Here is a 16,151-nt window from a genome sequence, read left to right as displayed (position 1 = left end):
TACTAGTAAGTAATCTTTGTAAGTAATCTTTGGAGATTGGCTTTTTTCATTCAGCTTAATTCTCTGGAGATTCATTTTCCTGCATGTATCATTAGTTGGTTCCTTTTATTGATTTTTGTTTTGTGATATGGATGGTACCACAACTTATTTAACTGTTTACCTATTGAGAGACATGTGAGTTGTTCCCCATATTTGGCTATGATAAATATAGCTTTTTTATTTTTTATTTTTTATTTATGATAGTCACACACACAGAGAGAGAGAGGCAGAGACACAGGCAGAGGGAGAAGCAGGCTCCATGCGCCGGGACCCCGATGTGGGATTCGATCCCGGGTCTCCAGGATCACGCCCTGGGCCAAAGGCAGGTGCTAAACCGCTGCGCCACCCAGGGATCTCCTAAATATAGCTTTTATAAACATTTGTGTACAGGTTTTTATGTGAATGTAAGCTTTAATTTCTCTGAGATAAATGCCAAAGAACTCAGTTGCTGAGTGGTATGGTAAGCAAACATTCAGTTTTATAAGAAATTGGCATCCTTTTTGACAGAGTAGCTGTACCATTTTACAAAGGAGCCAACTTTCATGGGAAGGACAGAGTGGGAAGAGGGATAAGGGGGAAAACAGAGGAGCAGAAGAGAGGGGATGGGAGAGAAGTGGGGAGAGAGCAGATGTTTAAAATTTTTTTAAAGCTGAGATCTGACAGCATGTGAGGCTCTGGTCCAGTGTAGTATTCTGTGTTTTCTGTTTGGTTATGTAAAAAAATTAATATCCTCTTCATGCTTAGGCTTACTTTGGGTTAAATTTTTATCTTTGCCATGGAAGCATCCTTTTTCTGAGGCTGTTGTCTCCATGAGGCTGGAACTCTGACCATGGACACTTCTCACCTTACATCCTTGAAACGGAGACAAAAAAAGACCTGTTTTCCACCAGCTTCAGTGAATATCCAGGGAAGGACTCTGAGCATGTTCCTAGCTTGAGGCCCATGCTCCCTCTGGACAAATCCCTATAGCTAAGAGAAGGGGCCGCTGTATTTTATATATAGTGTTCACTGATGTATTCTTAGTGTCTAGAAGACCACCTGGTACATGGTAGATGCTCCATAAATACCAAATGAATGATGCTGAAGAAGAATGGTTGTAGTGGGAGACTGACGAAAACGGCCTCCAAAGTCTAACTTTATTTTTTTTTAAGATTTTTATTTATTTATTCATGAGAGACACAGAGAGAGAGAGAGAGGCAGAGACATAGGCAGAGGGAGAAGCAGGCTCCATGCAGGGAGCCCGATGTGGGACTCGATCCCAGGACTTCAGGATAAGCCCTGGGCTGAAGGCAGGCACCAAACCGCTGAGCCACCTGGGGATCCCTAACTTTAATGTTCACTGACCCTATGATAGGGCCATAGACTGGGAGATTACTAACACAATTTTTCAAATGTAACTTTCTATCCAATAGTTACTGTGTTGATGGGTTTAATTTTATTTTGCGTCTTCCATGTTCCTTAAGCTCTTAGAGATATTGTATAAACTTATGCCATTGTTTTTTCCTCATTTTGTAAGCCTTAATGTGCAACTATGTTTTGAGGCAAATCAATGTAAATACTTGAGCAGTTGTAATTACCTACTGTTGATTTTCACAACAGAACAAACGCTTGAAGGATGAGCAGACTTGGCACATACAGAACCTTCTAAAGGAGCTGAGTGAAGAGAAGTCAGAGGGGTTACCAGTTGTCACAAGAGAAGATGTTGAAAAAGCAATGAAGGAAAAATGGAAGTTTGAGAGAGACCAGGAAGAAAACTTGAAAGGTGACTTAGGAACTGAGTTATTTCTTGAATATGTTCATGCTTTTGTCTTAGTATGTTCAAAATGCTGTGAACATGTTCCAGATGAGAGCGTTACCACCACAAGCACACACATGTGTGAGGGAAGTCACAAGTGGGCAGAGCTACTGAAACCAAGTGAGGAGGAGGAGGAAGGGCACTGATCAAAAACAGAGACAGAAGAAAACCACCTGGCTTTTGACATCAGACAAACAGCCTGTTAGCTACCACCCTGAATTTCTTGCAGGAGGAGATTTGTTCTTTCTTAAGGGAAATTCTGTCATCTGGCAGCCTCTTTGGCTTCAGCCTCAGTTCAGACTTGAGAATAATGTGAATATTGTCATGAAGCCTCCCCTCCCACCAGTATCACTAAGGAAGCTAAGCCCCCCATTTTGATGGGAAAGGAGGGATGAGAGTTGGCAAGGGGGAAGATTGGGAGGACGTGGACAGAAATGATGCTAGGTTGCAGAAGATGAAAGACCCAGGACCTACTCTTGCCATGGGTTTAGGAAATACCATGGTCCTGCAGATAAGTCAGACATAGTTTTAACACATGCATTTAAAAATTTTTTTCATTCCTTTGTCCTAAACCTGCTGCTCAAGATTTCCCAAACTACTTTTGCCAGAACCTCTAAAAATACTATCTCAGCTAGGAAGCTGGAGAACTTGGGGAAGAGATGTGAGTGTTCTCAGGAAGCAGTACTAGGAGCTGGAAGGCCAAATGAGGACTAGATTGCCTGAATTTCTCCAAGTGGTTCAGAGAGCCTACTCATCTAAGCACTTTACACAGAGCAAGCACACTATCTGTAAATATTTGTGGTTTTGAATGAAATAGTTGCCAAGCCCAAACATCAATCAGCAAACTTCATATTTAGGGGTCTCCACAACTGTTCCCAAAAGCCTGTTCTGACTTGTCCCTTTATGGGCAGTGGTGATGTCATAAGGTGGTAGATACTGGATTTTGCAGGGCTCGTCTCCAGGAGACCTCCGCTTATGTTTGGAAGCAGGACTTTAATAAGTCCCTTGAGGTAGGAGTGAGACCACAAAGGATACTCAGATGTGCTCACTAAACTGCCCTCACTGGGAAATGAGCCCAGCTAGCTGAGAGTGTGCCTGTTTGTGGTTTGGGCTGAGTGCTGAGATTTGTGTGTCATACAAGACGGGGGCCAAGCTGGGTGACCAGAGCACAGCAGAGGAGGGCTGCTCACGTCAGGTGGTCCAGGGATGAAAGGAGCTTGCAGATGCAGGAAAGTGAGAGGACAGGTGTATGTGCAGAGGCTTTCTGAAGCAGTTCTGTTATGCACCAGTAGCCACCGTAACCCCATTGGGTATGCAGTGTAGCAGCAGCAGCTTCATTTGGCAGCTCATTGCAGTGCAGAATCTCAGGCCCATCCAGAGCTACTGAACTAGAGTCTGCTTTGAGACAAGATCCTGGGGGATTCCTATGCATAGTAAGGTTTGAGAAGTAGTAATAACCCCCCTCCTTTTTTTTTTTTTTACAACTTTTAGTTAGGACTCTTCAGTTGCATGGATAAAAAGTTAATCCAAACTAGCCCAAGCATAAAGAGGATGCTAATTTTTTCATATAACGAAACAGGATAGGCAGTGTGCACTAAAGGCAGCGTGCACTACCGACCTGGATCTGGAGCCTCACATGCTGTCAGATCTTGGCTTTTTTTTTTTTTAACCTCCTCTGCCTCTCCCTCTTTCTCTCCCCTCATCCCCTTCCTTGCCCCTCTTCTCTCTCTGTCTTCCCCAGAAAGTTGGCTCCTTTTTCTGAGACTGTTGTCCCCATGAGGCTAGAACTCTGACCATGGACGCCTCTCACCTTACATCCTTTTAACCTAAATAGAGACAGAAGAGACATGCTTTCCACCAGTTCCAGTGAAAGTATTTCCAGGGAAGGACTCTGAGCATGTCCCTAGCTTGAAACATTGCTCCCCACTGGGCAAATCCCTACAGCCAGGAGAAGGGGCCCCGGTAATTGGCCTACTTATTTCACAGGAGGTAGGAGAAGGCAAGGGAGATGGGATCTGGGAAAGCAGAACAACAGCCACTACACCCACCTCTCTTTCAAAATCTTCAGTGACATTAACCAACCCTCCCCTCAGAGGCCGAATGTGGCACAGGGCTGAGACAGCAGCAGGCTAATCAAATAACAGGATAGCTCATCAGGTAGGTTGTAGCAGTATTAACTGTTCCATGGCAATTACTAGTGCCATTTATGAAGGGATTTAAAAATATATTATCTGATTTACATCTTTGGGAAAAGACATGTCTGAAGTCTTTCTGGCCCTCTATACTGAAGAACATCCCTCTGGCCTGTTTGGAATGCTTCAACCATTCCCTAGACATTTATTGAGCACCAATTGATACCAGACTCTGTGCTAAGTGCTGGTTTTATAGAGAAGAATAAGATGTGGTCTTGCCTTCAGGGAGCTCTCAAACAAGATGGTGTGCAGCATTGAGCCAAAAGGACATTAAGTTCATCGTACCTTGATATTTGTCAGACCTCATTCTAAAATCTTAGAAGTGGGGATCCCTGTGTGGCTCAGTGGTCAAGTGCCTGCCTTCAGCCCAGAGTGTCATCCTGGAGTCCCAGCAGGCTCCCTACATGGAGCCTGCTTCTCCCTCTGCCTGTGTCTCTGCCTCTCTCTCTCTCTCTCTCTCTCTCTGTGTCTCATGAATAAATAAATAAAATCTTAAAAATAAATAAATAAATAAAATAAAATCTTAGAAGCAAGAGACCAGCCTAAAGATTGAGTAGAATACCAAATTTAGCAAATGCACCAGGGAAAACTGAAAGTTTACACAGTGGAGATAGCTCAATATTTGTACATATTTTACTAGAGAATTTATCTTTCACTCTGAAGGCCTTAATAAGTGGAGGCAGGGGAAGACATGTTCCTATAACTATCATATGGTATCATTTCACAAGGGAAGCCCAAACACTGAAATTTAGATGATGGAATCAACCTATTTATTTATAAAAATGGTTGCCAAGGACAGTACATGATATAAGTTGAAGTCACTTTGTCCAGAGGGCATAATGGTCAGAAAAATGTCAATTTATCAATAAAAAGTACATTTGATATAATATATTGTACAAAATAGGACGCTAATCAAGCTTATCATAGGATTAATTTAAGCTTGTGGGTTCCTAGGCATATAGATAATCTATTACCTTATCAGTCATAGCCTAAAACCACATGTCTGTTTTATATTTGGAAGTTTAATTTTACTTGGGTTATGAATCCTGAGGGATGGAAAATAGTTAAAATAGCTTAGAGTTCCTTTAATTGTAGTTTAAAAATTGCATTTATGAATTAACAGCATTTTAGTATCAGACCTTTCAGATCTTAACTTCATAAAATCTGATTGCAATGTATAATGGTTGCAAGAACAATGGAAATGACATGATGTCTCGATTTTCTTTCAACAGATATGCGCATGCAAATAACTAATGCTGAGAAGCTATTTCTTGAGAAACTCAGTGAAAAGGAATACTGGGAAGAATATAAGAATGTAGGGAGTGGACAACATGCTAAACTCATTACCTCCTTGCAGAATGACATCAATAGAGTTAAGGAAAATGCAGAGAAAATGTCAGGTCAGTTGCAGCAAAGCTAGCTCAAATTCAGTAGAAAATCTTGGGAGAGCAGCCCTTTGGTAGAAGAAAAAAATGCGTACTCCCTGAATCATTCTTTACTCTCTGCTATCACCACAAGCAGCTATGAAGCTAAAGGTAAAGGTGGAGAGAGGGACTGGAGAATCTCTCCCAGGACCACCACTGAAACTGAGAAGTAAAAGAGTGTGATGGGAGTGGGGGTGCAGGGGGTAGTGGAGAATCCCTGGGACCAAGTGTCTTGGAGAAAGAAGCTTTATTCAATCGGTCTCTCTACTCCCATACTTAGGTCTGGGGCAATTCCACCAAGCTAGGAAGGTCCTGGGACAGGGTTATATTAGAAAAGAAGTTTACCTGAGACAAGCTAAAAACAACTTAACCAGGCTATAAAAGTAGAATAATTGTAGAGAAATGCCCAAGTAAATGCTAGGTTATAGTCAGAAAGAACTGGAGCACAAACATGAGATGGGAAATGGAGAGAATATGGAGCCAGATGGCACCAGGCATGATGAAACTTATCAGGACTAGATCTGGGAACCATGAGGCCACCCTTCTGTCACTGTGGCTAGCACAGTGGCTTAAAAAAGCATCAGAGATCCAGGGATAGGAAAGTCATACAGTAGAATAAATGGAGAAATCTGATGACTCAAAAGAACACTGGCTGGGTAACACCTCTGAGCCCAGCTGGTGATGGTGCCCTGAGTGGCGAAGGTGTTCATGTGAGGTCATTTCCATTATCCTCTTCTGGGTCCCTGTCAGGATGTTCCAATTCTGGACCAAAGTTTTCTGTAGGTTTCTCAGCTCAGGACTTCTGCCCCACAATGGCAGTGTAAATTTGGTTCCAAATCATCTGGGCTTAGAGTTCCAATTTTTCAAAAAGTTTTCCTCCCCAGAAGAAAAGTATAAAGTAAAAGGGACACCTTCCAAGGCACCTGGGTATACAGTTGATTAAGCATCCAACTCTTAGTTTCGGCTCAGGTCGTGATCTCTGGGTCCTGAGATCAAGCCTTGCATCAGGCTCTTCACTCAGTGGGGCATCTGCTTGGGACTCTCTCTCCCTCTTCCTCTGCCCCTCCCCCACACCTCTCTCTCAAATAATAAATAAATAAATCTTTAAAAAGGAGGGGGGGGGACACCTTCTTACTCCTGTTTATCCCCCAGCCACTCAGATCATCTCTCTAGATAAAAGTACTATTACCAATTTCTTGTGTAACCTTTTTCAGAAATATTTTATATTAATATATACAAAGCATACTACAAATACAATTTTGTACTTTTTTCATATAACAATATGGATATTTTCATAGATCAGTACGTATTAGTACCTCTTCATTCTTCCAGTGGCTACTTTGTTTCATTGTATTATAATTCTTTTTACAAATCCCCTACTCATTAGCACTTAGGTTGTTTTCTATAGTTTTCTATTATAAATAATGCTGCAATGAATATTCTTAAATATCTCATTGTAGTGAATATTCTTGTATTTATATAATTTCATTTGTGTGTGTCTCTAGGAAGGAATGACTGACCCAAAGTGCCCATTTATTTATTTTTTTTTATTTTGATAGGCAGAGCCCTCCATAAACCTTGTGCCAAGTTTACTAACCATCCTCACCCCTTCCCGACTCCTCCTCATGTGGATGAGGATGCTGTGTTCCTGTATTTTCAACAACAGGGATGTTAGCTAATTTTTTGTTCTTTGCCAGTCTTAAAAGCAGAAGATGGTACCTCATTGTAGCTTTCATTTCCACTTCTCTTACTATAAGTGATAGTGAATATCTTTTCATAAGTTCAGGAACTATAATGAGTTTCCTTTCCTGTGAACCATCTATTCACATCCTTTGCCCATTTTTCTACTGTGTTATGGAGCGCTTTACATTTGAAGGAAATTAGCTCTTTAACTGTAATATAAAGTACAAATATTGTCCCCATTTGTCATTAGTCTTTTATTGTGGAATATGTTTATGAGAACATTCTGAAGTTTTAGAATGCTCAACTTAGATTTTTGTTTTATGAATGACAAAAAAATTGCCCAATATTTTCTTCTAGAATATTTGTGGCTTCATTTTAATATTTAAATCTCTGATTTTTTGTGTGTCTATGAGGTAGGAAAACAACTTTATTTTTTGCCAGACGGTTTTCCAGTTGTTCTAACATCATATAGCAAATAATTCATTTTAACTCTACTGATATGAAATGCTGACTTTATTATACTTTAGTTTCCTATGTGTATTTGGGTCCTTCTCTATACTTTCTATTCTGTTCCATTGATCTATGTATTTGTACACCAGTACAAACTTTTAAAATAGTTACTGTTCTGATATATTTAAAATTTTTAAAGTCCCCCCAACATTATTTTCATTTTACATTTTTAAATTAGGAAGAATCATCTTCTCAGATAAACTTAACCCATAATCTTGATCAGAAATTTGGATGATTTGAGTTGAAGATTGTCATGCTCTTGTATCCAACTTTGGGATGGTGGTAATAATATTTACATATTTACATATTTACATATTGAAAACCCTGGTCTGTAACCAACTTTAGGTGTCCTAGGAAAATAGTTGCTATGGGCTTTTCTCATAGTTTTAGGCATTTCTCCTAACCATGAAAGTAGCAGGAGCAACTCTGCTGTATTAAAATATTTTGAGGGCCACTACACTAATTGGACAATGAATATGAGCAGGACACTTAAATCAAGTTATCTGAAGCCTTACTATTATATTGATCTTTTTTTCCCACCTCCTCCCTTCTTCCATGATTTTTCTAGAATGCTCCTCCCACACCCACAATCATGAAACTTGTGTTGTTAGACTGGTAGACTTGCAAAGGAACAAGTATTTTTAGGGAAAGGGGTGGTTATTGAAATAGGTTATTAAAGTAAAATTGTTTTATTCTCATTTTAAACTGGGGTAGCAATGTAACAGACACCACATTTCAGAATAAACTGAGATACCACCATGCAGATGAAGCAGTAAACTGGTTTCACACCTTCAGCCACTGAATTCCAGTCTATACAAGAAGTTGGATAGGTCAAGAAAAGATTGTTGGAAATTAGGGGACAGTGTTAAATAAGAGATCTTGGTGTGCTGTAAGTCCTATGCTGTCCTCCAAAGGGACAGGTGAGGGTAATTCCTCTTTCACCTCAAATCAAGATGGAGAGTCTTTAAGGAAATTCCTCAGATTGATCAGTATGTGTCCCCTACAGTTTGGAGACATGGAGGTCTAGTTTATGACCTTTCTCTGAGAAATCTTGGGGATAAGGATTTAATCATTCTGACAGCAGAGCAAAGATGAAGTGGCTACTGCCCTGAGCTAGGGCTGTATCTTAGTCCATTCAAGATACATTGAATGGGTGGCTTATAAACAACAGAAATTATTTCTCCCAGTTCTGGAGGCTGGAAAGCTCAAGTTCAATGACAGCACATTTAGTGTCTTGTGAAAACCCACTTCCTGGTCCATAGACAGCCATCTCTGGTGGAAGGGGCAAGGGAGCTCTCTGGAGTCTCTTTTTCTAAGAGCACTAATCCCATTCATGAGGGTTCCCCCCTCTTGACCTAAAGACTTCCCAAGACCCCATCTCCAAATACCATCAAACTGGGGATTCAGTTTCAATGTATGAATGGGGCACAGGTATAAGTATTCAGTCTGCAGAAGCCTGCACTCTCAGTCATGGCAAAGCATGAAAGTGTTTCCTATGAATCTGCTATGAGAGAGAGCTAGTACACACACCTGTTAGATCTTGGTGATGGTGTCCTAACAGAGAAATAGGAGCCTGCATGTAAGGGAGAGAGGAATAGATGGAGAGCCAGAGGCCAAAGGTAAAGTTGTTAGCCAGCCTTGAGGACAGTACATTCCCCTGCATCAAGGAAACACCAGTGAAATAACTAGCAATGGGGAGGCTGGTCCTCTGAAGAACCTATAAAATATCCCCATGAGAAAGGAATCAACCTTAAGTGTCAGGACGAGAAAGTGCCACATTAGCTTGAGATAGTATCTGTTAGGCGAGAGCTTTCTTTCCCTTTCCATGTTTCTCTTCAACTGTGAGAAAGGAGGCATAGAAACTCAAGTCAGAGGAAGTAGTTGTATATCCAAGCTGAAAAGAGAATAGCCATAACTTTGAATGAGTTTTAAGTTTTAATTATTACAAAAGGCTGGATATATTAATTAGTGATTGGAGGACCTCTTATTATTACAAAGGGACCAGAGAAGTCAGAAATTTGCCATATATCTTGTTGAGAGAGTTGCTAGCCTCACGGTATGAATTTTAAAGGGAAGAGATAAAACTAAGTTTGCTTAATGTGCCATGGTCATGTTGTTGAATATAACACTTGTAGTGAGGAATGGGAAGGTTAAAGCTGGAAATAGAAGCGCATCAGATCAGTGATAGCCCTAGAGAAGGTTCCCCTTTACATTTATCTTTCATGGTCTGTGTCTCTGCTTTGCTCTGTCCTGTCCGATTCTCTTCTTGTTTCCCACAGACCAGTTCTTGCAGTTTTCTCCAGCCCAGATTCTGAAGAGCTGGTGTGATCACCTACCTAATCAAAGATGAGCCTTTGTCCCATGCTTCCTCATGGGTCATCGATCAGCTATTTTATGGTCAACTCTCCAACTCTGCCTTATTTAGTACCATCCCTGAGCTCTAGGGGGGAAGGAGGAGGAATCACCTAGAGCTACTTCCCTGAACTTTAGCTGGGAGATGTTGGGAGTGGGTATGAGAAACACAGTCACTAATATATCCAGGACAAGGCTTTGTCTCTCAATAAAAGGAAAGGGGGTTTTATTTTTTTAAAGATTTATTTATTTATTTATTTATTTATTTATTTATTTATTTATTTACTAGAGAGAGAGAGAGAGAGAGAGAGGCAGAGACACAGGCAGAGGGAGAAGCAGGCTCATGCCAGGAGCCCAACATGGAACTTGATCCCGGGACTCCAGGATCGCGCCCTGGGCCAAAGGCAGGCGCCAAACCGCTGAGCCACCCAGGGAGCCCAGAAAGGGGGTTTTAGATGAGGCTCAGCAATACAGAAAGTGTTATTATAAGTCATTAGATATCAGGGTCACAGAGCATTTTTACTTTTGTCCTTTACCAGGCACACAGGACAGGAAGCTCTAAAATTTCTTTGTTTTATAATAGCGAGTTAAGAGATTTAGGTTCAAATGCACTCACAAAAAGTAACTTTTTTGAACATCAATTTCTTCATCTGTAAAATGGGAGTCCCTTGGTGCTTTCCAAGAGAACCCACAAGAGAGGCTATCACCACCCTTCCCACAGGAGAGGGCAGCACAGTGAAGATGTATGACCCTGAACGAGTGTGTGAAAAGTGGGCAACAGACTCCCAGAAAACTGAGGAGGAGCAAATCAACACAGAGCCAGACACAACAGGGAAGGCAGAACTGAAGCAAGCTGAAGCAAGCTTCAGTCAGTGTGGCTTTGCCATCAGGTTCTGAGAAGTGGCTGCATTAGACAGGTGTCTGAGCAGCCAGGAGTTTAAAGGCAGCAAGCCAGAGTCTCCCACGCTCCCACTAGCAACATCTCAAACTTTTATGAGGAGACATTCCATACTCCCAGCTTCTTTGGCTGTATTCACAAATGCATGGTTAACAGTTGTTTCTCAAAGCATCGTATGAATCACAAAAGATAGTGATGAGATTTTTATATCCTCACTTGTGCTGGTTACTTTGCTCTTAAGAAGATAAACAGTCTATTGAATTTTATATGGAACTTGAAATCAGTTGGGTATTTTTATTGCTTTTTCAGTGTTAATGTGGCAATAGAGAAAGCTATAACTTTAGTCACAGTATATTTATCTATTTTTTATGATTTACAGCAAAGAATCAATTCTAAGAATGAAAAATCCATTATAACTAAATCCATTGCAACTTTTAGATGGCTTGTTGTGTTTTGTTGGGTAAAAGTTTCAAATAAACATCCAGCCTTAATCTAGTGGACTATATCCTGAATTGAAACAAATTCTAGCGGAAATGAGACTGGAATGATTAAAGTATTCAAGTGATGACTCCAAATGGAATAAGAAAAATACAAGTTGTATAGATGAACATATGTAGGTTGGAATAATGAAGGCTTCCATTCTCTTATTCTCCAAATGTCAAGTTAGATGACTCCTCAAAACGCAACTCTCATGTTCATCAACTGCTACCTCAGTCAGACACTCTGGTCCCAACTCTGTTAGAGGCAGAAAGTGACTGGCTCCCTCTCTGGCCACTGGCAACTTGGGAGGGCTCTCCCCTTGTCTCTCTGCACTCCTCCCTCCCCACGCCACCACAGCTGCCACACCTGGTGGTGAAGCCTCAGATCACTGCCCCCCAAAGACTTGCACATTGAATTTTTTTCAAAAGATTTTTCATTATCTGTTGTGTCCCACGGACTACAGGAGTAAAATGATATAGAAAAGGAATTTTTACTCTGCTTTCAGAGTTTTCGACTAATAGAGGGAGCCATTACGCCAGTACAAAGCACAGATGAAGGCTGAGGAATTCTTGCTTAGCTCCCTGGTCTCCTTTCCAGACCTTCGGTTTGATTCCAACGTACCGAAAGACCAGACCTGCAGATCTCCTTCCCTGTGGTCTAGGAGCGCAGAGAGTTCTGTTTAGACTGACTTGGTCTGTGGAGAAAATTTTCCTTTTGAAGCAGTGTCATGAATGGCAGATTCCACAGCATGACTAGTACAAAAGTATTTTTACTTACAGAATAAGTTAAATGGGTCTCTGTGGACCAGTCCAGAAATATAACAACCATAGTTGTCAACATCCTTTGTATGGAAATAAATACTCCTGACTCTCAAATAGTTATCCTCCAGAAGTTATAAATAAAACACAACTAATGGGAACATATAACATAGATGTGATCATAAGGCACAACCTACTTTGATTATTCTCAGATTTGGGTAGTGCACTTTCCTCTGTTCACACTGCTGACTGCCTCACTTCATTCAGCCTCTACCTCCTCAAAAGTGCTTTCTCTGGTTACCCTATCTAAAATGGAGAATTTTAGTTCTGTTTCATCACACACACCACCACCTGAAATATTCCATATTTGCTTGTTTACCTAAGGTCAGCCTTCCCTACTAGAATGTACATGTCACAAGGGCCGGGGCTTGTCTCTTATTTGGCAGTATTTCCAGTGTCTTTTTTTTTTTTTTTATAGTATTTCCAGTGTCTTAAGTAGTGTCATGTACATCAGAAGAGTCTGGTGCTGATTTGTTGAAAAGAAGACTAACAAACTGGACTCGTTATCCAGCTTTCTTGCTCTCCACTCTCTGCAGTGACCTTAATGTCACTCTATCTCACTGTTCCCTAAACAGAGATGATGATGATACGATCACTAAGCATCTTTCAAGGCCTAAAATTTTCTGATCCTTTTCTTTCTGTTCCGACTATGACATAAGAAAATTGGGAGATAATAAATAATTCTGCACTTCATATCAGCCCTCCTTTCTTGCTCTGAGCCCAACTCAAGACCAGGGGCTGACCTTCACAGCCCCTCACTCTGCCTTTCCTGCCCAAGGAAATGCATGCCAGGAGTACTGGAAATTTAGTTAGATTGAGTCAGAGGTACAGGATGCTTCTCATGCAGACAATCAAATCTTTTTTTTTTCCCACCCTCCCAGATAATCATATCTTCTTTATATTTCCTTTGTGGAATCAGAAGTGTGTGGTATGCAAAGTAGTATTAAAGTATTGCACAAGTATTAAACTGTTGGAAACTCTCCCTTTGGAGAGACAATCCTTTGAAAACGCAAGTATTCTTGGGAGAGGTACCATTTTAAGCTAATTCACATTAGGGTGTTAGTAAATTATTGGAGCATTTCTTTTCATTGGAGGTACTAAATGCTTCAATAAGAATGCACCCTGAAAATTCGGGGGGAAAATGTTTGTAGAAAGGAGAAGGGAGGATCATGGAAGATGAAATTTACTAGCAGCATAGTTTTACCTAGGATTTGCCTTGTTAAGGCTTCTAATTTTTTTTTTAAAGAACACTATAAAGTCACTCTGGAAGATGCTAGAAAGAGAATAACCAGAAAAACTTTGTTGCAACTGGATCAAAAGAAGGAATGGGCCACACAGGTATATTTCAATTTTCTTAAAAACAAAACAAAAATTGTTCCCCTATTTTTTCCTGTGGTATAATGATTAAGAAGATTGAGTTTTGAAATTTGGCAATTTAGTTTAAATCACAGTTCTACCACTTACTGGGAATATAAACTAAATTTCCTACCTGATTTTTCTGGGCTTGAGTTTCCTAATTTATATAAAAGGAGCAATAATGATATTTACCTTTAAAAATAGTATGGAGGTTAAATGAGATGATTTAAGTAGCATAGTGCCTCATAAGGAACAAGAGCTCAGTAACTTCTTATTGAGTTATTTTTAAGTAATAATAATGGCTACAACAAATTATTAAATAAAAGTTTGGACACACAGAATGAAATAGGACTTGTCTAAAAAGTACTTTCATATATATCCAAATCTAAGAGAGTATACTTTACATTGTCAGAGTTTTAAAAATTTGGGATATTAAAAAATGTTTGAGATATAATTTCCAACATTATATGTTTTCTAACCCCTTTGTTTTCACTGTCCTTCCCCTGCCCCCAGACTACCTCGTCAGTTAGTCTGTCTCTTCATCTAGAATAGCTCTTATGCAGAATTGTAAATGCCTGGGGTTCTCTACAGTTCCTCACTGAATTTCAGTTGCTCTTCTTTGTTGCTTAACTGTTAGTTCAGTTGTTTTTTTCCATTACTATCCTACTGCATGATTTTACTGATGTATACAAAGATAGAGGATTATGGAAAGCCAACCAATAGTTTATCTGCCCATAAAATTCAGCCTCTTTGTGACTGAGTATGACTAAATGGTGAAGTCAACAATAAAATGATCTGAACATAGTTAAGATGATTCAAAATGCATCTATAGATCAAATATATTTCAAACATACATATTCAACATATAATGAGGACTGGTCCAGATACTGTTCTGAGCATTTTACATTTATGTCTCTCAACAATCCTGTAAGGCAGGGACTTGTTAATGAGAAGAATGAGGCACAGAGAAATTTTTGTGACTTTCCCAGAGCAAGTGATAGAGTGGAGATTCAATTCAAGATGTCTCTTCAGATCACTGCTTTTAATCACTACATTGTACATTTTCTTTTATCTACATAATGCCTAACACATGTGAATGAATTTTCCCCATTTTATCTGGCTCTTGTAGCATATTTTTAACATCTGATAATCCACTGTTGTACAATCTTGGCTGCATATTGGAGTCACCTGAGAAATTTGGTTGACTCATTTGGTGCCTCAGAAATGCTCATGTAAATGGCCTATGATGTTGCCTTGGTTTCTGGACTTTTCAAAGTGTTCAGGAGATTCTTTTTTTTTTTTTTTTTTTTTTTTTTTTTTTTGTGTTCAGGAGATTCTAATGTGCAGCCAAAGTTGAAAACCTCTGTTCCATTGTTACTGAATTAAGCCATTAGTCAACTAACTTCAGTTATGAGCTATGTCTTGCTCCTGTTCAACTGAAATTCTGTGTGCCAGGGCACTTCAGAGTTATCAGCTGCAGTTAGAGTATAAAAGTTCCTGATTCCTAGGCAGTGTAGGTGCACCCTTAGTTTAATTAGCATGATTTAAAGAAAAAGAATTATTGCAAATCTTCCAACTCTAAAGACTTAGATAAATTTATTCTTAACATATTTTTTAATTATTTTGTCTGTATTTATTACTTTTAAAATTTTTCCTAATTTCCCTTCCTTAGATAATACCCTTTAGTTACTGAATGTAGAACTTGTAACATGGTAGCCATAAAAAAGTGCCTCACTGATAAATATGATCTTTCATCTATTATAAAGTTCCTTTGGGGAAAACTATAATAAGAATTGAAAATGAATTTACATTTTATGAACTTACTGACAAAGTAATGCTTTTCCTATTTTCTTCATCTAAAATGCCTTTCTCCAGGAGACTGTCTAGCTACTCTGAAACTATTTGCTATTAAGTTTGTAAATATGTATGTTGTTATTACTGACATGCATAAATATTTCAAATTAAAAAGTCAGTAATAGGATCTATTCATGTTTTTGTTCTATGTTGGAGTATGTCTGTGACCATAAACTTGAAGAATATTTGATCATTACAGTTCAGCCACTTTAATCATGGAGCAGACAACTTAATGATTGATTTCACCATGGCAATCAGATTCAGTCACAATAGAAGCCAAATTGAACGGATGACTATTGTCCAGTTCTCTAACTGTATTAGGCAGTGTAAGTCACCAAAATAATATGAGAGTAAAGAACAACTGCAGCAAAAGTTCTTAGATATGCTTCCAAAGTGATCACAAAACATACTATAAAATGATCAGATAAGTTGATTGTGAATCTCCATGTTGTGAGTCTTCTTTAATGCAGAAACTTTCTTTTAGAATGCCATACAGTTCATTGACAAGGGCAGCTACCGAGAGATCTGGGAGAATGACTGGCTGAAAAGAGAGGTAGGTCAAATTTTAAAAAACAACTCCTTCCTTCTTGTTTTTTTGAACTGGAAATGACTTTTATTTTGTGAGCTGAAGGCATGGAAAAAGCATAGAATTGTGACTAGCTGACGTCAAATAAAATTCAAGTGGAATCCTAATCTTATTACAAACTGTTGCTCAATGACCACCACCAATAATTTCAATAACAACCAGAA

General features: G+C 39.5%; 1 protein-coding gene and 1 long non-coding RNA gene across 6 annotated transcripts in view; one reads left to right on the top strand and one right to left on the bottom strand.

Annotated features, from left to right (window-relative positions):
• LOC111091500 overlaps positions 1-16,151 on the bottom strand; it is an 84,246-nt gene that overhangs the window by 49,493 nt on the left and 18,602 nt on the right. The window lies entirely within an intron of this gene.
• CCDC83 (coiled-coil domain containing 83) overlaps positions 1-16,151 on the top strand; it is a 48,506-nt gene that overhangs the window by 20,123 nt on the left and 12,232 nt on the right. For 3 of the 4 annotated variants that reach the window (XM_038568397.1, XM_038568396.1, XM_038568398.1), the window contains exons 4-7: positions 1,639-1,801; positions 5,259-5,426; positions 13,438-13,529; positions 15,886-15,954. In XM_038568397.1, the coding sequence (XP_038424325.1) occupies positions 1,639-1,801; positions 5,259-5,426; positions 13,438-13,529; positions 15,886-15,954 (492 nt within the window). The remainder of the gene's footprint in view (positions 1-1,638; positions 1,802-5,258; positions 5,427-13,437; positions 13,530-15,885; positions 15,955-16,151) is intronic. The other variant, XM_038568399.1, reaches the window with a different exon arrangement.

Source organism: Canis lupus, chromosome 21 (genome assembly GCF_011100685.1).
Source record: "Canis lupus familiaris isolate Mischka breed German Shepherd chromosome 21, alternate assembly UU_Cfam_GSD_1.0, whole genome shotgun sequence".
Lineage (NCBI taxonomy): Eukaryota > Metazoa > Chordata > Mammalia > Carnivora > Canidae > Canis > Canis lupus.
Note: the sequence above shows the minus strand (reverse complement) of the source record. Positions and strands in the feature narration are given on the sequence as shown.